This window comes from Catharus ustulatus, chromosome 2 (genome assembly GCF_009819885.2).
Source record: "Catharus ustulatus isolate bCatUst1 chromosome 2, bCatUst1.pri.v2, whole genome shotgun sequence".
Taxonomy (NCBI): domain Eukaryota; kingdom Metazoa; phylum Chordata; class Aves; order Passeriformes; family Turdidae; genus Catharus; species Catharus ustulatus.
The window spans coordinates 61504737-61530223 of NC_046222.1; the positions used below are offsets into that span (position 1 = coordinate 61504737).

Here is a 25487-nt window from a genome sequence, read left to right on the forward strand (position 1 = left end):
AAAGAAAGGAAAAGAAAGGAAAAGAAAAGAAAAGAAAAGAAAAGAAAAGAAAAGAAAAGAAAAGAAAAGAAAAGAAAAGAAAAGAAAAGAAAAGAAAAGAAAAGAAAAGAAAAGAAAAGAAAAGAAAAGAAAAGAAAAGAAAAGAAAAGAAAAGAAAAGAAAAGAAAAGAAAAGAAAAAGAAACAAAGAAGCCCTATAATACAACGCAAAATAAGTGTTACAGGAGCCACTGGAAGACCACTGAGATAACATAAGAATGAGAAACTCTTACATCTTGAAGGAACTCAGGTGCCAACAGCTCACATGCTGACAAAGCAGGAGACAAATCACACAAGAAGGAGACAGTCAAAAGGTTTACAAAATATGTAAGATTACAGTCCTTTGAAAATTTTCACCATTGTCAAGTAGCCAAGAAGTCATTGCTGATTTTGGAAAAGAGATTTAGCCAGAGCAGATACTGCAGTATATTGGAAAGTAATAAAATAGAAGTAGTTGGAATAAAATATACTTTTAGAGCAGTAGGCATTGGGAGAGAGTGAGCATATATAGTCTTAAAAGTTGAAGACAACCAACACAACCCTAAAAAAATCCCAGGAAATAAAGAATGTCTGAATGGGAAGTAAAACTGCAATAATGTTCCTGTTCTGTTCAGAAAAGTAGAGGGATTTTTTTGAGTGGGGAATGAGGGAGAGGACAAGAGATCACTGTTCACTTTGCTACTACATAGCTCTTGCATTAAATTGGGATTTTCACACAAACACTATGATAATTTGGCTTCTAAAATTATACACATACTCATATAGATATGTACATATACATCTTGAAATTACTTGGATGACATTTCTATAGTCAAGTTTGGGGCCACTACTGCAACCTTTCTTTCAGACAACATTTACTAGGAACAATCTTAGCATCTTGAAAGGAAATAAAATTGTCATCAAATTCAGAGTAAATTTGAAAGTCCTTTCTTGTTTCAATAGGAATAACGTAACCAATAACAGACTTCAGCCCAGTGAGTTTAGACTTACTACCTATAAAATAAAATCACAGAGTGTTCAATTAAAGCCTTTTGCATATTTTTTAATCCATTTTTTCCTATCGGAAATACATACGAAAATACAGTTCCCAAAGTTTGATGGCTCCATTTCTGGTTTCTTTTGCTAATTCAAAATGCAGACATGTGTTTTCTAATCAAGAGAACAGTGCTCTATACCTAAGTAGCAACAAAGCAGATATTGTAAAGCACTCTGCTTCCTGCAACATGATATTTGCATTAAGGCACCTTCTGCCACTCACAACTATTATCAAGCATTACACTAATAGCACTTTGTATGGCTGATCTTGAATTAAATTACTAATGTAGAAATACCACTTAGAATCTGAAAGGGGTGGGGAAATGGTTTTCCTGTTCTCTGGACAGATACCTTTAAAATATCTCTCTGGAAATAATGAAGAGAGGATGATACAGAGAGACCACTCCAATTCTCTTCCTGGGGACCATATTCAATGCCTGGGACAGGAGTGTAATATTAAATGCTTCCTAACTTCTCTGTGACTATGGATGTTGGTGAGTCAGTACAGGCAAATACTAGGATAACATGCTCTACCGTCCCTTGCTTTTTGTCTGCCCCTCCATTCCCCTGGCCTCATGCAGGTGGGTCTGTGTGAGTAAGGCAGGCGAATGCACCTCCATCAATGGTGGAAGTAAACTGCTGGGGTCATGAACAAGTTCATCCCAGAACTTGTCTGCAAAAATCCCAGCACTAACAGTTGGACATCTTTCAAGAATATTCAGAATTTCTTGGTTTCTGAATACTAAATAAGTTATGACACCGTCAAAGGTGTAGTTAGTTGGTGCTTTATGGTGAATTGTCAGTTATTTTTCACGATGAGTCAAGCCAGGCAAAAGTATAAATTACAAAGACAGGGGAGGAGTTAAAAGCAAGGCGGGTGATAAATGGTTATTATGTTTGCCTGAGTACAATACCGAATTTATAATCAGAACAATTAGCTCTGTCTTCTCCACTAAAATTGCTTCCCTCTTTCTCCTGCCCTTCTCCTATTTCACTGTTCCCAAGCTCACAAACTGATGTAATGTGTGGGTTTGGTTCCCACAGCAAAAACTCCTAGGAGGAAAAAGAAAAGGGTTAGCCCCACACAGCATCTCCTGCACCAGTACACCAGAACAAGTGAGTTTAGCTAAAAGACAGGACAAAAATGGTTACATCAGTGAAAAAGGTATAGGGACTTCATTCTGCAGTAGAATGGGTAATTTAGGTGGTTTCTCTTACACCACACTGAGCAAAAACAAAGGAGCATCTCCCAGGGTACAATCAGGCACATGGACAAGAAAGCAGTTGGGAACAGTCAGCATGGATTCATTCACCAAGGGGAAGTCCTGTTTGATCAGCCTGTGATGAAACAACTGGCCTGGTAGACGAGGAGACCGAAGTGGGTATCGTTCACCTTGCCTTCAGTTAGGCTCCTCCTAGAGTAGCTGATGAAGTATAGACTGGATGAGCAGACTGTAAGGTGTGTTGAAAACTGGTTGCATGGTCAGGCCTGAAGGGTGGTGATCAGCAGCATAGGGCATGGCTGGAGGCCAGTAATTAGCAGTGTTCTTCACGGGACAATACTGTGCCTAGGCCTGTTTTATATCTTCATTAATGATCTGGATGATGTGATAGAGCATATGCTCTGCAGGTTTACTGATGACAGAAAACTGCAAAGGAGTGTCTGGTACACCCCAGGGTCACACAGCCATCCAGAGGGTCCTCAACAGGCTAGAGAAATGAGCCAGCAGTAACTCATTGATTTCAACAAGAAGTCCTAAGTCCTGCACATGGGACAGAATCAGGCATCAGTGTACCCTGGGGGGAACCCAGGTGGAATGCAACTTGGCAGAAAAGGACCTGGGGTATTGTTGCACAACAAATGGAGCATACACCAGCTACATGCCCTAGTAGCCAAATAGGCCAGTGGTATCCTAAGCTGCAGGTCCAGGGAGTGAACCCTTCTACTCATCCCTGGTGAGGCCTCACCTGGAGTGCTGTGCCCAGTTCTCAGGTGCTCAGTACAAGAGATACATGGACATAGTGCAGACATTCCAGTGAAGGGACTGGAGTATGTGGTATGTGAGGAGACCCTGAGGGACCTACAACTGTTTAGCCTGGAGAAGGTTCAGGGGCATCTTACATATGTAATTACAGTCACTTCACGACTACAAGGCGCACCCTTCTAACTAAAATTTTGGTCCGAACTCAAAGTGGGCCTCATACTCTGCAGCGCCTTATATATGGACAAAGTTCAGAAATTTGCCGACCTGGAAGTGCGAGCTGCGAGCCGAACTGCGTGGGGCCACGGGGCTCGGTGGAGGGGGATGGAGGGGTGGGGCCGCGCGGCTCGCGTGGAGCCTGCAGGGCTCAGCAAGGCTTGGTACGTGTCCTGGTTTGGAGGGCAGGTGTCTGCTAAGAAAGGCAGGAGCCTCTCTTTGAAAATGGAAAATGTAAACCCCCTTCTCCAAATTATTATAATTTTAAAATTAAGGGGCTCTCAGGCAAAGATATGGGAACTAGAAATAACAGTTCTTTACTAGGAAAATTAAGATAGAAACACAGTACTACAAAAAAACAAACCCCAAACAATGACAAATTGTCTTGGGTTACAATACAGGATGTGATCGAAGTATCTGTTCTATCACCATTTGTTGTGACTAGGTGGGGCAGTGATCTTTATCTCTGTGGGAGATACTCTGCTAATGGGCCATCCATTGAAAACAGTAGGGCATTGTTTTTTACCTTTACACCCCCTATCCTTCCTCCAGGGAGTTTTTTTCTGCTAATGGTCCATTGAGTCTCACTGTGTGACTGATGAAATTACTTTATCTCATTGGGAGTTGCTCCAGTCATGGAGGAGAGCCAAGCCTTTCTTACTTAGATAAAAACTGAAATTCTAGGACACCGAGTAGCCCTTTCTCCACTGGACTCCAGAAAAAAAATGAGATTTCTCCACATCACTACTAGACCTGTGGAAGGAAACTGCACCTTCTACAAGACCACTGTTTCAACTAAACCACATCTGTCACTGCAAGAAGACTGCACCCACCATTTAATCAAACTGCTACCGACACCCTGCCTGACGGGGTGTCAGGTTGTACTCTGACTTTGTCAGGGTTTGGAATTTGTTTCTTTGTAGTACTGTATTTCTATTTTAATTTCCCTAGTAAAGAACTATTATTCCTAATTCCCGTATCTTTGCCTGAAAGCCCCTTGATTTCAAAATTACAATAATTTGGAGGGAGGGGGTTTACATTCTCCATTTCAAAGAGAAGCTCCTGCCTTTCTTAGCAGACACCTGTCCTCCAAACTAAGACACAAAGTCAGAGCACAGCCTGACACCCCGTCAGGGTGACACCCATCAGGCAGGGTGTTGGTAGCGGTCCCATTAAATGGTGGCTACAGTCCTCCTGCAGTGACAGATGGGGTTCAGTTGAGCAGTAGTCCTGTAGAAGGGTGCAGCCTCCCTCCAAAGGTCCAGCGATGATATGGAAAAAAAGTCCGGTTTTCCTCTGGAGTCCAGGGAAAAGAGGGTGACTTGGTGTCCCAGAATTTCAGTTTTTATCTAGGTAGGAAAGGCTGGGGTCTCCCCCCGGCTGGAGCAACTTTCAATGGGATGCAGTAATTTTATCAGTCACATAGTGAGACTCAATGGGCCATTAGCAGAAGATAACTCCCTGGAGGAAGGATGGGGCGTGCAAAGAACAATGTCCTACTGTTTTCAATAGATGGCCCATTAGCAGAGTATCTCCCACAGAGCTAAAGATCACTGCCCCACCTGGTCACAACAGATAGTGATAGAACAGATACTTCGATCACATCCTGTACTGTAACCCAAGACACCACGGCTGGCATGATTGTTCCTAATTGGTTACTTTGTTGCACGCACATCCTTGCTGCAAAAAAAAAGTGCGCCTTATACTCCAGTGCGTCTTATATACGGACAAAGTTCGGAAATTTGCCGACTCCCAGAGGTGCACCTTATAATCCGGTGTGCCTTATAGTCATGAAATTACTGTACTTGAAAAGAAGATGCAAAGAAGACAGAGCTAGGCTCTTTCCAGTGGTGCCCAGTGAAAAGTTAGGAGGTAATGGGCACAAAGTGAAACATGAGAGGCTCTCTGTGAATGAGGAAACAACATTTTACAGTGAGGGTGACTAAGCACTGGCAATGGTTTGCTCAAGGCACTTGTGAAGTCTCCACCCTTGGAGATACTAAAAAGTCACCTAGACATGGTCTTGGGCAGCCTGGACCAGGTGGCTCTGCTCCAGCAAAGGGGGTGGACCAGATGACATTCAGAGGCCACTTCCAACCCTCAAATCACTCCATGGTTCTGTGAAAACAGAATCCAGGTTAACCAAGTCATCCAGTTACATGTCCAGCCTTGAACTGCAAAAGTATCCAACAAAGATCGCTTTGTCAGAAATCCAGTTCCCTAAATCGACCTCATGTATTCAACATCAACCAACTGCTCAAACAGCAAAAAAATCATTCCTACAGAAGTATAACTTTTATAAAATAACAGTTACAAGAAGCAGGGTAGGAAAGTTCCATGGATTTGAACCAAAGAATTAGAAATTTATTTTAAATCAGTCTTTAAATGCAGCAAAACAAGTAAACCATTCTTGTAAATGTAGACTGGGAACTGCTGTATATAGCTCAAAGCCCACATGTTTCTTTAAAGATACATAAAGATTTGTTAAGCACATTAACTTCGCACTGCTGTGCCCTTAGTTCTGGTTTCACCAGCTCACTACACATCTATTAGATGGGATGCGTTCTCTGCTTTAAGGAAAACATGCAGTTATATATTTAATGGCACTAAGTGCAAATTTGTATAAAATAAACCAGCAAAGGACTATTTTTTTTTCTGTCTGTAATAACAGATTCCTGTTTAAACATTGTTCAGCTGCCTGAAGCCAGGGATCCTTGTTCTCTAGAAACAGGAAATTTTCTCAAAGTTTACACCAGTGACTTTATTTATAAAATTATTTGGTAAACAGGAACTGTAGTGAGGGATACTTTCTGAGGTTTATTCAAGTATTTTAACCACTTTTAAAGCATGAAGAGAAAGAAACGTCAGAGAACAGTTTAAGTGTAAAAGTGAAGGAAGAATAAAATCTGGCAATCCTCAGTGCTTATTTTCCACACATCCCAAATGCTTCACCAATGAAAAAGGGCAATTTTCTGCAAGTTATTTTTGAAAAATTTCTGCCAAGCATGAAATGTGTGGAAAACAAGCTCCAGGCAAATGGAAAAATCAAAATGTACAATATAGACCAGAATGGTCACATTTTTAAGTATCCTCTTTTTCTCTCTGAAAAGTGTTCGGCTTCCTTGTAACAGATCAATCTCAAGCATCTTATCTATGGATTTTTAGCATCCCAGCTGAAATGCTTTATTGCTTTTTCATAATGAAACTTATAGCTTCAACATCTCCAGACGCTCTCAGGAAAGGGACAGTGCATCAAGTCAGAGATAAGGAGTTTAAAATCTCGGAAGTCCCACCCAAAGAGCTCTCAGCTTCAATACATTTTTTTGTCACTGTCAGAGGATGGGAGGGGAGGGGAGGGGAAATGAGCAGGTGGCAAATGGAAGAAAAAAACCATAAATGCATCACAAGTGCACACTAATTGCTTTTGTCTAATTTTTCTTTTCCTAAGCATATTAATTTGCTATTTCAGTTTTTGTCTTACATCTAAACTGCCTGAATATAGAAAAAAAATCCCAACTCTGAGTAGAAAATTGAACAAAATTGAATCCAAAGCACTTCTCTCTTTCTGTGGTTTGGGTGTTGCTCAGGCTGGAAGCATCAAAAAGCTTTCATCACTTAGAGGCTAATCACCATCTGTATGAATACAGCAGAGAGTTCACAACCAGCGAAAAACTAAACCCATTCCAAGACTTAGCTACTCGCACAAAGCTGAGTCATGCTGGTGAAGGCAGCAGAGGAACTTGAGCCATTTCCAGCCATGTTCTACCTCCTGGAGACAAGAAGAGGCTCCAGCACCTTTGGATATGTCACTGCAGGACCTGTCAGTCTGCAGTCTGGATATGCATTACCCCATCTTTAAACAGTGCCATGCACTGAATGTTCTCATAATCCCAAGGGCAAAATTTAAAATGCAATGCCTCCGAGACTGGGATTTACAGTAATTTCACGAATACAAGCCGCACCAATTTGACCAAAATTTTGGTGGAAACCCGGAAGTGCGGCTAATATTCCGGGGCGGCTAATACATTAACAAAATTCTAAAAGCTGCCAACACGGAAGTGAGAGCCCGTGGCAGCCCCAAGCCAAGCTGGAGCCCGGCCGGCCCCGGCAGAGGTGGGAAAGCCTGGCAGAGGCGGGGCCAGCAGTGTGGGGGGCGGGCGGCAGAGCCTGAGCCAGCAGGGCAGGACAGGGGGGCGGCAGAGCCGGGTCAGTAGGGCGGGGGAGCCTGGGAGAACTGGGGCTAGCAGTGCAAGGGAGCATGGCAGAAGCAGGAAGGCCGGCGGGTGGGGCTGCCTGGCAGCGGGGGAAGCCCAGCAGAATCGGGGCCAGCAGCATGGGGGAGCCCGGCGGTGCGGGGGCCTGCAGTGCCGGCCAGGGCGAGGAAACGCGGCGGCGGTGCAGACGGGAGGGGGCGGCCGGCGAGCCTGGCGGCGGCGGCGGCAGCCCACCGGCAGGGCTAGGGAACGCGGCAGTGGGGCGGTGCTGACGGGAGAGGGGGGCCAGCGAGCCCGGCGGCGGCGGCAGCACCACCCGGCCAGCCCCGCCGAGCCATGGCGCTGAGCTGGGCTACCCGGCCCCGTCGGCAACCATGAGCGGGCCGAGCCTTCCTGGCCCCGCCACGAGCCAGTAAACCCCGCTATGCCGCGATCCTGTTACTAATTGGCCAATTTGTGAAAGCTGCGCACGGATTCTCGCGACGAACGAAAGTGCGGCTAATATTCGGGGTGCGGCTTATCTATTGACAAAGACAGCAACATTGTCGAGGCACCGGAAGTGCGGCTTATAATCCGTGCGGCTTGTATTCGTGAAACTACTGTAGCTCACCAGAGGGCAGTACTCAAAGCAGACTTCTGCAATGTGTCTGACCTCCCAGCATCATCAGTATATACTGTAAACACTATCAACACGCAACTGGAATATACAGGAAATTTCAAAACATACTCAAATCCAGGAGATTATTGCAGATCTAAAGGACAAAAACCAGAAACATTTCCAAACACAAACCCATTCCTTTCATGTCCCTGTGGTTTATTAAAGGGAGAAGTCAAGCAAAAGTATCTCCCTTCAAGGAAGCATCAACACAGGCTATATATAGACATTTACTCAAAATAGGTATCTACAAAGAAAAAAATTGCAGATAGCTGTGCTCCAGAGTATTGTCACAGAGCAAACCAGAAAGATTAATCAATCCAGTCTAAAAACAAGGGAATCCACCTCAGGTCTGGAACTTTGAGGGTAGATGCTGACCCCATGATATTAGGAGTCAACACAGGAGTAGCAAGATGATTTCACCAAACTAAAGAAATAAGAAAGACAGTGAAAGAAAAGCAGCAGAAAGACCAGAGAAGGTCTTTGTAACCTTCAGGTGAACAGCCCTTTGCAAAAAACCAAACCAGACTGAGGTAGAAGAGCATCTGAAAGAGGCTTGAGGCCTATCATTAAAGAAACCACCTCCTGATGTCCACTGAGATGGAACTGCAGAAAACTTCATGGATATGCAGGACAACGGCAGAGAAATGCCTCCAATAGAATCCACAAGCCTTCTGCACTTAAATAAAGCTCAAGAGCCTGAACTTTGGGCAAATCAAGAGTCAGTAATAAAACTGAACTGATGTTAGCTTATTTAAATGGAAAAAAAATGAGTTTTAGGATAATTATTCCCAGTTTTAGGAATATATCTCTTTGTCTCTAATATTTGAAATGACAGAATGGAGTGCCCAAACCCAAAGATTAAAGGTTTCAAACTCCTTGGGAAAAGGTTATTCTTATTTCTTCCTGATGTGGCTTGGGGGAGGTTAAGAAGTTCTCACATTCCCTGAAGTTTTTGTAGTCCCTGAAGTATCAAAAACAGTTCTGAAAAAACCTCAGTGGCGAGAAAGAAGCAAAGTATGTCCAAGTCCAGAGAAATAAACACTATCTCTGAAATATACTGAAAATTCTGGCAACTCATTCTCTCTCCCAAGCCTAGAGTGAATATTAAAAGTTCTCTAAAACCAATTTGAAGCAGCTAATCTCCATGATGAAAACAGAGCTGACTGATATCAGAAGCAACAGGACTGAAATGAAGTGCTAAAAGCACTTCGTCTTTCAGAACTGGTTGCAATATTCATCTTGAATTCCTGACAAATTGCAAGAATTGTGCTTCCAGTACAATTGGTCCACCTCCCATTGAAAACAGCAACTGTACAAGAGGATTCAAAGATGAAAAGAATTACTTTTTCCTTTAAGCTAGTTCCACAAAAGTCATATGCCAATAAACTTTACATCCCCAAACAAGACATAGCATATACTACATTCAGAAATATGGATAGGAAATAAGGTAATCAGAGGTCTCTAAGAATACAACAGAAACTAGAAGATAATATAAATTTTAACCACACTTGAAGCACAGTTGCTCCAATAGAATATTTGATTTCACTGAGCTATAGAAAGCCCCTACTCTTCTAAAATTAATATTTCCAAGGAAAATCAGCATATATAAATATTTTGGTTTTTCAAAATCGATCCAAATTTACAGAATACCAGGAGAACCATAGACAGTTGCATAAAGAATTTTTTTTATTGTTGTTCAAAAACATACTATGCTGAGTTCCCTGATTTTTAGTCCAAATGAACTGGTATGTCTGACCAAAAAAAAGTGGAAATCAGAGAAAAAAATACACTCTAAATTTTTTTGTAACAAAATTACATTCAGGGACTAACTTTAATGAAAAGCCATTCATGTTTTATTTGGGTCTTTTAAAATAAAATATGAAAAAATACATTAAAAATTAACCCATAAAGGGATTTATGAATTAAAGGGATTAATTGAATTAAGTACTTCTGTTCAGAAAAGTTAAAACATCAGGCTGATCCACAATAATGTTTAATTCAGTCATTGAACTGAGAAGGCCAATTATTTTATTCATCATCATGCAATGAGATGAAAAGCTAAGGGATGTAAAAAAGTAGGAAGGAATAAGAAGAATTTTTAATATGGAAAAAGATTAATAGATAATAAGCAGCTTATTATTCTCCAACAAAATTTTGTGGTATGATTCTTAAACAGGAATAGAAGTGTAACGTAGCAATACAGGAAGATTTGCAGACAGCACAAAATTTTGATTACTCAGTTACCCCTCTTGATCTCCAAGGCACTTCAAAGTGAGCCAAGCAATGTATTTAAGTAAAGAGTACAGTGACTTGAAAAATTTCAGCCTCAGTAAAAACAAAGAAATACACATCACAGAAGTACAGATTAAATATTTATGAATCACAGACAGCTCCAAATTAACAGAAGAAGGATCTTAGTATCAATATAGGGAACACAACACGAAAATGCACACTATGCCACTGCAGAAAACAGACAAAACTTGGGATCCGTAAGGAATGTAAATGAGCATTAATTTACAAAATAATCCCAAATGTCTGTGACTTGCGCTTTCCTGAGTGTCAAGCATGTAACTTCACTTACAAGATGATGCTGCAGAATAACAATCAAGAGAACAGCACAAATAGGTAAGAATGTTGACAGAAATTATTTACCTTGGAAAACAGTCAAATCAAATGGAGGCAATAAAAAGCACAAAATAAAAAACTGAGACAGTTTATAAGTTTCTACTGCCTTTGCATCATAACACTAGGTGAGAAAACTTTAATAAAAAGCCCAACACTTTAAAAGTTCTCCAAGGAAGTATTCTTTTCACAGAACAAATTAACAGGACTCTAAGGTCTATATGGTCTAAAGCATTGCTAAAACAAATAAATCAGCAAAAATGTACTATGTTAGACATTTCTGCAAGCATATCCAGAATCCTAGTAATCAGTGTGATTAGCTGGAACATAAAGTCTCCTTTCCAGCCAGTTCATAATTACCAAAAATCACAGTAGGTTTTCCAGTATAGCAGTTCTGCCTACTGCAGCTTCCTCCCCCTCAAGATGACAACTTCCAGAAGATGCATATTCAACAAAAAGTACTTGATTCAGCACCTGATTCTGAAAGCTGAAAGCAAGGGCCTTCTTTTTAGATGCCCTGGATGACAAAGCTGCGATTATAGCTAAGGGAGAATCAGTTAATAAATTATTACAGTTTAAACTGAACTGAGCAATTACAGAAATCTGCTTTAAAGACCTATTAATTCTCTTTTAGATACTTACATTTAGGGGTCCATAAACCCATCATCAAGTCCCACCCAGAGGTCAAGACAAGCTGAATCTCCATCCTGAGTATCATATAGTATGTTAACTCTCATATTCCTGGAGGAGACTTTTCAGAATGACAGAGAAATTATTTCCTCTGTTACTCTTAGATGGAATTAGATAAAGCCATCTATACAAAGTAGTGCCTCAAGACCAGTATTTTACCATAATATTATTATTTTCCATCACATTTATCGTCAAAAAATCCATAACTGAATTAAAAGTTTCAAAGAAGAAGGATCAAAATACAGGTGCTGCCACATGAAGTCTGTGCACTTAACATGAGACTCCAGCACAGATTTACAGTAACCCAGAGCATTTTATACCACCATGTGTCTCAACTACTGAGAGGCAGTGTGATTAACATCAACAGATTTTTCCTCAGCAATGTGCATCAGCTCTTCAGCATCAAAAGTAAGGCAGAGGTAGAAACTTAAACCCAAAGTTCACCTATGATAATTTCCTTTTAAATCACAGTCCGTAATCACCTTTGATGCCTTGAGGAACTTCATTATCTGAATATGCCTGTTCAAGAATCCTTTTAGTACAGTAATTTCACGAATACAAGCCTCACGGACTATAAGCCGCATCTCTGGGTGTTGGCAAACATTTCGTTCTTTGTCCCTAAATAAGCCGCACCCGAGTATAAGCCGCTCTGTCGTTCACAGCGAGGACCCGCATGCAACAAAGTTGCCAAATAGTAACAGAACGGCGGCAGGGCGGGGTTTACTGGTTCGGCTCAGGCTGGGCAGGTTCAGTCTGCTCGGGGCTGCAGACGGGGCCAAGTGGCCCAGCCCAGCACTGCCGCTCGGCGGGGCCACTGGGGGCCGGCCACCGCCTCTGGGCTCGCTCGCCCTGGCCTGGCGCTGCCCCATGTTGGCAGGCAGGAATGGAGCCCCCCCTGCTCCTGCGGTGGCGGAGGCGGGCGGGGACGGAGCCCCCCGCCTCCTCCCCGAGCCGCGGCGATGGCGGCACAGGTCCTCCCGTCTCTCCCCCGGGTTGCGGCAGAGGAGGGAAGGAGAGAGCTCTCCCGCCTCTCTCCCCACCCCCCGTGCTGCCTGCAGGGAGCCAGGCTCCACCCGTGGTGCAACAGAGTAACAATTTGTAACAATCGCGAAATGCAGACTTTGCAGCTGCTCCGCTCGGCACTCTGGCAGGCACTTCTGAGGTTGTAAATGTCAGAAAATTATTCACATATTAGCTGCTCCTGAGTATAAGCCGCATTTCCAGTGTGGGAGTAAAATTTTAGTCAAAATGGTGCGGCTTGTATTTGTGAAACTACTGTATTTAAAAATCCCATGCCTTAGACCTGTTGGAACAAAAGCACACTACCACTGCTCTACAAGCCCACGCTTGCACACCAGAGAGCACTCTTCAGCCTCATTTGGTTTCAAGTCTCTTTCTGAGAGCAATAAAGAAGGTTTTTCTAAATTCACCTGAGGTATCAACAAGCTACTTTCCATCCCTGCAAACCAAAATGCAGAAGGAATTACAGCTCTCAGCAGAATTGATCACTACCCATCTGCTTCTGTGCAATAAGTGTGGGAGACTGATTCATCCCAGAAGCCTCCCCAAAGAGGTAACATGCTGAGCAGTGCTGAGACAATATAAACCACTCTCCGAGGCAGAAGCAAAGCTCTGGGGAAAAACATCTTCTGCAGAGTACCCAATATCAATATGAGGAATCAACACTCACACATGCCACTGAACTGAGCATGGGCTGGGGCAAAATCCCCAATGAGATCCTGATGTGGCTGATGAAGAGGGTGATGCAAATCTCTCATGGGCTGAATTGGCTACTTGAACCTCTCCTCTCTCTTCCTACAGACTTGGGACACTGGTATCTGACAAGGCAGTAGGAAGAATTCAGCCTTGAGAGTCTAATGTAAAGGATCTGAAGTCAAGGGACACCTTTCCTTCTAGGTTACCTGTTAACCTACAGGTAAGGATGCTCAGAACTACAAAACACCTATAAATTCTCAAAAGGCAAGGTTGTGCAGTAGAAACTAATTGCTAGAAGTGAGTTGATCATTCACTGAAAGGTAATATCATCAGCAATAAGGAAAAAAATGAAACAAATGAGCTGTTTTATCAGCTCTGCATTTTAATTAGCAGATATTATGTACCTCAACTTTCCCTTTAACCTCAACTTGTTTGCAGAAAGATAGGAAAAGTAATTCCAGTGAACAAACAGTGGTATTTAATTACATAAAATATTCTGCAAGCTTGTGCATTACAAATAAACCCAACCTTAAATCTGTGTGTTATGACTAATTTTAGGACTTGAGTTTTATCCAAAAAAAGAGCATGGAAAAACTTGACACACACACCTCTGCCTTCAAACAGACAAACTAGAAAGGGCAAAAGAAGGAAAAACAGTAATTTCTAAAAGTTGGGGGTGAGAAAATGAGGGGAGAGGGTGGGATTTAAGTGAAATGACTGAATTATTTTTAAACAAAAAATTAAAATCAGTTTTTTAATGTAAATTTTTAAAGGTGTGTTTTCCTGGAAAAGTTGTCATTTGGCATATATTCCATCTACGTCAGTTTATGTTAAAATATTATCTACTGGGACAAAGAAACAAGAAGAGTACATTAACTAGAGAAGGCTAAAGTTAAGGATTTAATTTTTGCTTTTTTTAACACAGAGATTGCTAACAGATCACTTGGAACATAAATAAAAATACCTGTAATTTTAAGAATGACTGAATTATCATTTTAAGATGGAAGAAAATAAAAAGGCAAAAAGAAAAGTTTATTTTTATTTGTAAGGAGTATTGGTGGAGAACTAGCCACCCACTCCACCCCCAGCCCCCGAGTCCAGCCCAGCGCAGGCAAGGTCAGAGATGTCTCACTTCACAGAGCTGTGTTGCTGGGAGACTGGGTTAGGCAAACACAAAGAAAGAAGCCAAAAGATTAAGCAGGATGACAACTATTACCATATTTCACAGTCAAATCAGATGACTCTTCAATCCAGGAGAGCTTTACATCCAAATAATTTTTGAAAATGAATTTGAGGACTCCTGAGAGAAAACGCTGCTTGTCCTAAAGTACCCAGGACATGAAAATAAACAGTGTCTCTGAAGCTGTTAAAGCTATAGCCAGAGATTTCCTTTTTGGCTACTGTCTTCCCCAGAAGTCTTGATACTATAAGCAAAACATGCTTTCGGTGAACAATTAGATGCTGAATGGGCCTAAAGGATTGCAAAGGATACCAAAACACCAACTATGGAACAAGGGAAAAAAATTAAAAGCCCAAGCATCCCACTTTTCTGAAGCAGAACTTCTAGGCAACAGAAAGAACCTTTCCAAAAGACAGGCAATAGCTTACACAGCCACCACCTCATCTGAGACCTTCCATCAAAGCAGTCTTTTTAATTGGATTCTTAGTCAGTAAAGCAGTTTAGATTGACACAACACACTGTCTGTCAAGACCAACATAAGCACGTCTTTGAAGTGCTCTGAGTGCTTCAGCAGGTGCCTGGGAGGTACCACAGCAAGGAAAAACTACAAACATCCCATGAGGCTTACATCTGACTGCTTTGGAGAAGAAAAACCAAGACTGGTGGTAGGGACTAATATGGATCACATGGGGAATTAAAAACGTCAGGAAAATGAAAACTCAACATTTTAATAAAGATTAAAGGGACATGCAGTTAAGGAAAATGATGCCAGTGGGACATCTCCAGATGTACTTCAAAAGGACGACTTCACCAATGGCATTCCTCATAACTAGCTCATGTTCAAGACCTTTTTCCAGAGATTAAGAATCAGCAGAGGAACTGTGTCAGATATTATCACTTCTAATAGACACTTGAACAACAAATGAAGGATCATTTGTGTAAAAAACACCTGTGAACTTACAGAAATGAGGATTTATGAACTGCTCTGTGTTTCTTACAGCAGTATCAGAATCAAGGTGCTTTTCCATGTGACTTGGAAACATATATGGGTATGATTGGCAGAAAAAAATAAAACACATTTCAATATGGGAAGAAACCAAAAATGTTATGTTAAGAAAATGATAATAAGAGCACAATTACATTTGCTTTAATTCAGCATGTCACCGCAAAGAGAAACTACAGCCCAAACCCATAATAAGAACTAAGTACTAATACTGAACTTGTATTTTTAAGGCCTTCTATCATCATCTTTTGAAGTAACTGTCATCTGACATTTCTGCTCACTGAAATAAAATGTTCTATAGGTGACGTGGTATTGTTCTCATGCATTAAATAATTTCCAAAAAAAGACGTTTTATTTCCAAACAGAGAAAATAAGCAATTGAGAGGATTCTTGATTTTCTTAGTAACAGTCTATCCACAGCCCTCAAAAACAGTGTTAAAATTGTTCCATACCGTGAAGCTGTTGTTGACATTTTTTGTGCTTGATTCAGCTACACTGGCATCTGACAGGTCAACTTCATCAAATATTAGAGACTGTGAAGGGAAAAGAACATAGAAGCATTAAATTAAGTCTGAGTCCACTTTCAGGTATGTTTACAAAATGTGCTTTAATTTCATTGCATCTATTCCAATTAGAAAATAAAAATAGAAAATAAAAGTACTGAAAAAATAGAACACACTAATGATGTGATAAAATTTCATAGCTGGCCCCTGAACACAGTCCTACTTGCTATCTAAGTGGCAGATAAGAGCATAAAAAAGGATTCAGTCATTTTATTGTTTTAAAATCTCTTTTACAAGAAGGGGTTTTTCTTATGTAAGTGAAGCTTTAGAGTGTCTAGTGTGTAGCTTAAATGTGGTGTCAGAGGAAAGAGATTCACAAACAGTAAAATGTAAATTAATTATTTAGTTTTAGGATGGAACTCTATAAAGTTATGTAGGAAGCTATGATACAGTATCCATACGAGAAGATGTACCTCAAAGAGGCTGAAGAGATCCCCTCCACTTCTTTGTCTGATGTTCCAACAAGAGAAATATATGTCTACTCTAAACACTCCACCCTCTGGCAAAGGATCAATTAGATTCTGTTATCCTCATGATGGGTTTTGTAGCACAGGACAGTCCAACAAAAATGCCTATTTTTTAGCCCTACCATGTTTTTCCTCTTCCATGCCACAGGGAGGAGAATCGATATTGGTGGAGTTTCAGCATGTCTGGATTCAGCATTAAAATACTGGCACAACTGCCTACTCAGAACACTTATTTTCTCATCTCTAACACAGAATTACAGAATGGTTTTAGTTGGAAGGGACCTTAAAGATCATCTACCTCCAAACACAGTGCCATGCTAAAAGTCCCATCCAAGCTGGCCTTGAACATTTCCAGGGATGGGGCATCCACAGCCGCTCTGAGCAGTCTCTGCCAGCGTCATACCACCCTCAGAGTATCTTCCTACCTAATATCCAAATCTCTCCTTGTTCTGTGACCATATGCCCTTGCAGAAAGCCCTTCTCCAGCTCCCCTGTAGCCCTCCTAAGTACTAGAAGGCTGCTATAAGGTCCCAGGTCTCTCTGTCTTCCTAAGAGAGGTGCTCCAGCCCTCTGCTCATGTCCCTTCTCTGGACACGCTACAACAGTTCCATGGCTCCCAAGATAGCAAGGGCACAGACCTGTTGGAGTGAGACCAACAGAGACCCAAAACATCCCATATCCCTCATCTAACACGGTAGACATTTTCAAAACATCCCAACATCATACTGTGATTTGAGGTTGCCCTTCTCAGAGCTCCTATCTGCCATGCTTATCCTTTATGTAGACTGCTTGAGGTGGTACCAAGTGCTGAGAGGTTTGACAGCAGAGGTACTGCAGTGCAGGGCTCCCTGGAGCAAGCTTTCCTTGATTCATTATAGCCAACACAACTGTGCACCACGCAGCTGTAGTCCTACAGTCCCACAGGGAGTGACCTCTGTGCCTTTACTAAGAGTTTTATTGAGAAAACAAGGCTACAGAAGATGATGGAGACCTGAAGCACCTCACCTACAGCTCCTCTAAGATGCTGCAACCCCACCGGGTACAGGAGAGTAACACCCACAGCTATGAAACAGCACAATCTGAGTCAGCCAATACGCTCTTGGCCCCAGCCTTGGGAGGGAGAGAGGAAGGAAATGCCTTTCAAAAGGGAAGATAAGTATTCCCCTCTGCCCACCCCCAATTCTCCCACCAAAAAAATTCAATAGATGCGAAACAGCTTTTTCCCTTATATATAAAGTTTTGGCAGAAAATCAGCCTATCTTAATTTCACATAACTATTTCTATGGGCATCAGAGCAGAAGCGTTTTAATAGAATGCAGCCTTAGTGATAAATTCTAAGCATTATCCAGTTTTTATTTTTTTTGACTGTCTGAGAGCCACAAAAACCCCCACAACTCCTTAAAATTACTTCATTATTTGTCTGAATAGTCAAAAAGGTTAAAACAACTGTGATAAATTTCATTCTTAAACAATCAAAAGAAATCATCAATCTTCCTTAAAGTTAATTTAACACACTCAAGTCTATATTCAGTAGTTTTTACATAAAACAACTGTGAACAAATCATTAAATTATTACTATTATTAAACTCACTAAAGGCATGAAATTTATAAACCTAAACAAAACTGAAGTCAAAAGTAAATGGCATTAGACACTTATAGCACAGAATTACCTTTGAATCCTTAGCATAGTAAAGGGTACGACCTCGAAGTTTGAAATAACGCTTTTTCCACCTCTGAAAAGAGCTGGTTTGCTTCAGTAGTAATCCTTCTTTTATACTTGTCTGAAAAATATTAAAATACAGAAACCAAGGTAAATAAAAACATGTAGAAACAGCTGTACATATGGATTAAAGTTATGCTTTAAAAAATTTATGTTACACCTCATATAACTGTGAATTTAAACTTTATTTATTCACATTAAATGGAGACTAATTCTTTAGAGCACCAGATTTTACTTTGCTATTTTTTAAGCAATGACAATGTTGGCAAAATACTAATTTTAAGTGTAAACTGAAAAGGCAATCAAGAGGCATATAATTATTCTGAAGATACACACAAAATAATTCAATTGTCTGGACAGCTGCAAAGCCACAAATATTAAAGTGAGCAACAACTGATGGTGGCACAACTTGGAAAAATAAATACTAAAACCATCAACAGAAGGTAATTTCCAGTTCCAAAATTGATTATGTTGAGGAGAAAAATAATTTCCACACAGATATTAATTCAACAGGGTACTTAAATGTGTCTGATTCAAGCACATTAATTACTTCTAAAAAAGAGGGAATTATCCAGTTTGATGCAAGTCATGCACGACTTTGAGTGTGTTGCTGAACTGAAGCCTTCAGCATGAAATCAGCTAACCATTAGAGATAATTATGTGGTAAGTGTGAGAACAGTAACAGATAGGGATATTTTTATCATCCAAATATTTTTAGGCAAAAAATTACTTGCTGATCCAAACCTTTCCATTGCAAACTGAATCCTGTTTATATAAAGCACATTTTTTTTAATGAGTAAGAGATAAATGAGTATATTTTAAAGATGTATGCTGTTTGCACCAATGTGTGTAGGATTCATCCGGTTACAGAAATTCTCCACTTAATCAGACAAAACAACATGAACACAGCATACTAATTGCACGAGTTTCAAATTTTCTTCAGTGTTGAAGCACACAAGAGGTATGAGAAAAAGCAAGTATGTTTGGATATTATATAGCAAAATTAATATTTTCAGAATATTTCCAATTTGTAATGCAATAACATGATAAGAATCTTATTATACAATTTATAGACAATGTGGGAAAAACATCATTTGAAGTTATTCTAGAGCCTCTGAAAACTTAACCAAGACTTGACCTGAATTCATAAGCATCTCCTATTATCAGACATGAAATTCCCCTGAAGTTTAATGCAAGTAATAAAAATACAGAAAAAGTAGAAAGTACTTTACTGTTCCTACCATTTCCTTGAAATGAGAAACATTGCTGTTATGTACAGAGATCTTACCCTTCATTTAGATAGTCCTAACGTCACAAACCAAAAACGCAGTCCAACGATCACAAAGCAAATTGAATTAATGCTCTTTAAAAAGCAACCCTCTCTGATCAAACATTGTAGTTGAAAGTTTAGATTCATCACAGTTTGCTTCATATGCCAACAGCCTGGACCAGTGGACTCAGTCTCAGCCCTCCTGCTCTAGCTCAGAGGCAGCAATTCCCAGTGGAAAGGGTCTGCTCACCATGCACCATTTTAAGATACTTTGCAATTTTCTGATCAGACTACAAGATAAGCTAGTTTTCCATGACATAAATAGATTTAATCAGTCAGCAAATACAAGTACTTCTTCAAAACTGTCTGTTGTAGCCATGCACCACCTCTGCTTCATATTGCACTCTGAGATTTTGGAAGCTCATCACAAGGACGGGAGTAGATGACTTGTGTGTTGATATCAACAGTCAGAAGATGTTAAGACTAGAGAAATTTACTTCCAAGGAAATCGTACTCCACTGACTTACTGGGAAAATTTCCAAAATGGAAGGAAATCCACACTCCCTTAAGTGCACTAGGTATACTAGGAGACACAGAACATATATTATGCTTAATACTTTTGGGAATTTTAAAGTCTGTTAAAAAAACCATAAAGCTCCTTAAACCTTGATGCATTACTCACTAAAGAATTAGTTAACTCTTTTTTTGCCATTTTTGTACCTACTAAACCACTGTCTCCTATTTCTACTTACTGCTTAAACACCAATATCCCTAATATCAAACCAATACCTTCAAAATTAAATCTATTTTGCAAGTCAGCCATTCAAAATTAGCTTCCTAAAGCTGGCAGTAAATAACCTTTCAGGCTCCACAGAATTTATTTTTCCATCAAAATTTTCAAAAAATCTGGTAAACATTTACCCAAGAAGTAGAAGCACTTAATGAAGTACAGATATTAAATTTACATTTTCCACAAATAATTATACCGGGCTGAGGTTTGACATCTAAAACAGAAAAATCCATGGCTGCAGGCATCAAAACTGAGCACAGAGCTTTAGCCCAATACCCTTAATTAGCTTTATTTAGACTCTAAAATGCTTAAAATTCAATCTGCCAATTGAGTCACTAAGTAATCTGGTAATAATGCTTTCCAGAGTCTATACCAAGTTAGAGCATTTTCAGTAATTTGAGAATGGAAGGGACCTCCCAGGTTGTTGAATTTGGGTCCTCATTGTTGCCTACACACAAGTCATGTTAAGTTTTTCAAAAGCAGCGATCAGGCTATAACTACACCTTAAGAAAGTAGTTCTTTTTCTTCTCCCCATGGCAACTGAGACAGTGCTCTGAGATCTCACTGTTCTCAGAAAGTTTTTTATAATTAATCTCAGCTGGACATTAAGTCTAAAGCATAAGCAATAATCACTCCAATTATATTAACTCCTTTCCTACTGTAATTTTAAGAGAAACAAGAAGTACAGATCCCACAATCCCACACTACTTCTCACTTTTACAGAACTACCTGCCATCAGCTTTCCAAAACCTCTGAACTTCCCCATACTGCATCTCATGTCATCTAGTAATGCAACGTCCCTCCAGAAGTATGGGACTATAATTAGAACAGAACAGACCCTTAATAATCTTTACTATTTAACCATTAGTAAAGAAAATTACTGACAATATTACAATCACAACACCACAGTGTTCCACTGTAATATATTTTCCAGAAGAAACCTAATTATAAAAATCTCAGCCCTTTTTTCATAAAATTAAGGAGTACATATGTGTTCAATTATCGAAGAATTTCAAATGCAACTCTGCATCTCCAAAATCTCAATGACAAAAAAACCCCTGGATTTGTGGGTATTCGGGTCACTAAAAATAAGAAACATCCGCTATTGTATCAGGAGACTATAAAAGGTCCAGTATATAATACCTGAAAAGGACAACTAACAGTTTTTATTTCAAAGGAAAACAACCACATCGCCTTACTTCTGATTCACTCACTTTGTAAAGCCCCACATTTCTGCAAAAGTAAATTTTTTATTTCTGCTGCTGCCAAAAAGACAGAAAGAAAAGAAAAAAATTCTGAATTTAAAAAATAATAAACTAATTGTGGACCCATTATTGGCAACTACAAACTAAAACACTAAATGATTAAAGATAAAAGTCAACCCTCTACCTCTTTTAATGTAAGTAAGTGGACATGCAGCTCAAAATGTGTCAGGAGAGAGAATAAAAGAACATGAGGAAATTTCTGAAAGTGAGGAGGATGAAAATGAGAACAGGAAAGACCATAAAACAGGGCAGTCAAATGCAAGCAGGAAATTAAGAGCATGAAGAAGAATTTTAAGATAACCTTGCAACAGATGCTCATGCTGCGACTAAAATGTTCATAAAACCTTGAAAAATGAAAGGTTGGCAGGATCATTTTCCAACAGAAATATGCAAAGGGTACTCAAGGATAAGAAGGTCACAGGAAAGAAGCTCATCAAATCCTCAGCATCTGTCTTTAGCAATGAAGATGTGATGAGATGGTATCTCACACAGCATGTTCTCCACACCATCAGAACAGCTGCATGGAGGGCATATATGGGAAGTACTAGACCAGCCAAATCACTAAGTCATGTGGACCAGGTGGCATTGACCTGGGAGCCTTGAAGGTCCCAAAAGGACCACTGACACTAACATCCACTTCTGGTATGACAGCAGAGTCCATACAGAAGAATACTGCTGAGCTCATACATATCCAGCTGCAAAAAGTCAACAGAGCTTTTGTAAAAAAAAAAAAGGACCCCGTAGAGCTGAGTTTTCAGAAAGTTTTTGACAAGGTTTCCCACCAAAGAATACTTAAGAAATGTTATGAGAACTAAATTGGGAAAAGGGGGATGTTGTGAACTGAAAGCCTTTTCCAAAGAAAAATCTAAACCTCATTAACATTCTCACATCAACTTTGAGTAAAGAAGAGATCTGTGAGTCACAGTTCACAGTTCTCTAAGCTCAACCACAGCCAGAAATGCCATACAATTTTGCCTAACACTAAGAAAAGAAAAAACACCCCAAGACAGAATATAATTCTGCTGCTCTATAACACTATTGTCTCACACAGTTCTGCTCTAACTCAAGAAATGGAGTTAAGAGAAGGTACAGAGAAGGGCAACACAAATGATTCAATGAGCAGTAGCCACCTCACAAGAGAGACTGAAGAGCAGAAGACAAAAGGGGGTGATATGAACACTGTTTTAAAAAGCATTAAGTAAGGTGACTGCAGAATTACAGCTCGTCAAAGCCCACAACACTATAACAAGGATGAATGTGACAAAACTATATTGAGATCAGCTTAACAAAAATTAAAAGTAGCACATCTTTACATAGCAGGTAGTGATTTTATGAAGCTTGCTGTCACAAGAGATTACACATGTAGACAGCATCAGCAAGCACACAAAAAAAAAAGAACAGCCAAATACAAGAACAGTGTAGGAACATGGTCCCTTTAATTTTCCATGAGGAAGTACCACGGGAATGGACAGCCAGCAGACTCACATGCTGCTCTTGAACAGCCTCTTCTATTCCACTGAAAGTGGATCACTGTGCAACCAAGCAAAAAATTTCACAGGTTGAATTTCTCCGCTTTGTAGACAACATCTCTTTTGCTTTCATGTCTGATGTTTGTATTTGCAAGTGGGCCTAGACCTTCTTACCAAAACAATTATTTTTTTAGGATTCTTGACAGACCAGGCAATTAAAGAAAAGAGAATAAAGAGAGAGAGAGATTATATGATTATACTCTTTGATATTCTCTCCTGTAATACTTCCTATTCCTGTGACTTCACCAAGCTGAGTACTGAAATAAAACCAACCCTCTTCTTTTCAGCATTGGAACATTTTCACCATCTGCACAGGGATGGTTTTAGGCAGACAGTGCCTTTGTTAATTTAGAAGGTAAAATCTCACAGTTCATATTAACTCAGAACCCCTTAAAATATTCGATGTGTTGAGTGGATTGAAAATTATTTTTTATTATTAAAAATGTGACAATCAAACACTTGATTTATATTAAAATTATGACTCAGGAACTCCAAGCCTGTGATTTTCTTGACAATCTCTGTATAGTAGCTTCCATTACTGTCACTTAGGCTGACAGATTTTTCATTAGTTATGTCAAAATAAAAATAGATTTTATCTACCAAGAATAAAAACTTCATCAGCAGCTTACTGCAAGGTTACATTTTTATTGAAGATTCGTGTTCATAGTGAAGGGGACCTAACATTCGGAAATTAAAACCCAAACAAAGAATCTATAAATTTATACTGCTGAAAAGTATCAAAATAAATTTGAAAATCAGTATTTTGACTAAGCAACATTGTTTTACTATCAAGAAAATCTAAACAAAACAAGTACCACCGAGAACTGATAGCTCAGTGGAGCAAGTGGAGCTGTATCATGGGGTGCCTAAAGCACAATGCCTGCCTCAACTGAGATGCCCCAGGCTGCTGCTGCTGCTGCTAACACATCCTCCAGGTTACATCAGTGACAGAAACCCCAAAATGCAGCAAGCTGCGCATGCTCAGTCTGCCACTGTTGATGTCAGTTATTCCTGCCCTATTAAAGAAAAAAAAACCTGTGAGAAAACAGCTTTCCAAAATCTCAGAATGAAAGCAAGCCACACACCCCACCAAAACACTAAGTTGTGATTAAGCACTCATTTCTGTGTAATAATAAACACTATGTTGTTTCAAAGTTATTCTTATACTCCATATTTTGGGGTCATTTATGTGGATGGACTCTAGCCTAAGTGAAAGTGTAATGTAAATAAATGCGATTATGTAGCTATGCAGTGCCCCTCTTCTCAACCTCATTCTCCCTTCATGATCCCTTCCAGCCAATGCTAAGGAAACAGATTTTTGTACTACTACTGTCAAAATAATTTTTTTTTTTAAGTTTTCAACTTCCTCTGATTGGAACATAAGGTAATGCAGTAAGACACGAAGTAAATATGAAATTACAGAGAAATTGCCATAATAAAAATATCTTAGTAGCAATGTGAAATGCAATTAGCAGACTCTAAAAATAGAGGTTGTAGCACATAACAAATATGAGTAAGATATTACCATATTAGGATAAAACATTACACTTGGAATTTAAAAAAAAAAAAAGACAACAAATACCCTATTTTACATGTAAAGTTGATACTAGATTGAGAATGGAGAAGAAACTTTATCTGTAGTTCAAGTATTTAAACTCCTAATTTCTACTCATGTACAGCATGTTGCTCTCACTCTCTGTTCTCATTAATCAGCACATGAAACAGCTGCAATCCACTGAAAAAGGATAAAACACTTCAAAGGACTGTGACTTGGTGTCAAAGATTTAAGAGTTTTGGTGCTGCAACACAACTCAGCTAACTTTGAGCAGTATTTCACAGCTATCATTTGGAGCTTCAGTGGTTGCTCCTTTTAAATTAAACATGCTCTGAGCAGAGACATTTAAACCAAGTCTAACTGGTTTTGAGACAGAAGAATGTAGATGGCACATAGCACAGGAATAAAAAAATATTAAAAATAAAACTCATAATAGAGTCAAAGTATTCAGTTGGAAAGTTTTTTTTTCCTTTATCAGAGTAATCTAGACTCTCTCTCAACTGCAGTGCCCAACACACTTGCCAAAGTATATGCAGTGTAGGTCCAAAAGAGAGCATTTTGCCACCTCACACAGCAAGATACAGAAAAAATCCCAATACACTTCCACAGAAAAGAGTAAACTTCCTTTAGTTCTGTCCAGTGAAAATATGCAAATAACAGTTGATCAATTGCTTGAAGAAATTACAAAAGCATCATATAATTAAAAAACCTAAACACCACTACAAACTTTTAAAATGATCCCTTTTTGAAAACAAACCCAAAGTTAAGCTTGTAAGTTAACTTCATGCGTTTTAATTCTTGCAGGTTTCATTTCTGTCATTTTGGTAATCTTTAAACAAATTCCAGTTATGCTGTCAGACTTCCTAGGTAAGAGCTACACTTGGTAGAGAGAAGCCTACACAGACTCACTTAGAGCTTATGGCTTTTCAGCTGGGGAACAACTCATTTCGTTCTTGCAGGCCTTTTCCATACCT

At 39.7% G+C, this 25487-nt stretch overlaps 1 protein-coding gene across 2 annotated transcripts in view; it reads right to left on the reverse strand.

Moving 5' to 3' along the window:
* DGKH (diacylglycerol kinase eta) overlaps window positions 1-25487 on the reverse strand; it is a 166862-nt gene that overhangs the window by 64805 nt on the left and 76570 nt on the right. For both annotated transcript variants that reach the window (XM_033051622.1, XM_033051621.1), the window contains exons 3-4: window positions 18055-18165; window positions 15807-15887 (exon numbers count right to left, since the gene is read on the reverse strand). In XM_033051622.1, the coding sequence (XP_032907513.1) occupies window positions 15807-15887; window positions 18055-18165 (192 nt within the window). The remainder of the gene's footprint in view (window positions 1-15806; window positions 15888-18054; window positions 18166-25487) is intronic.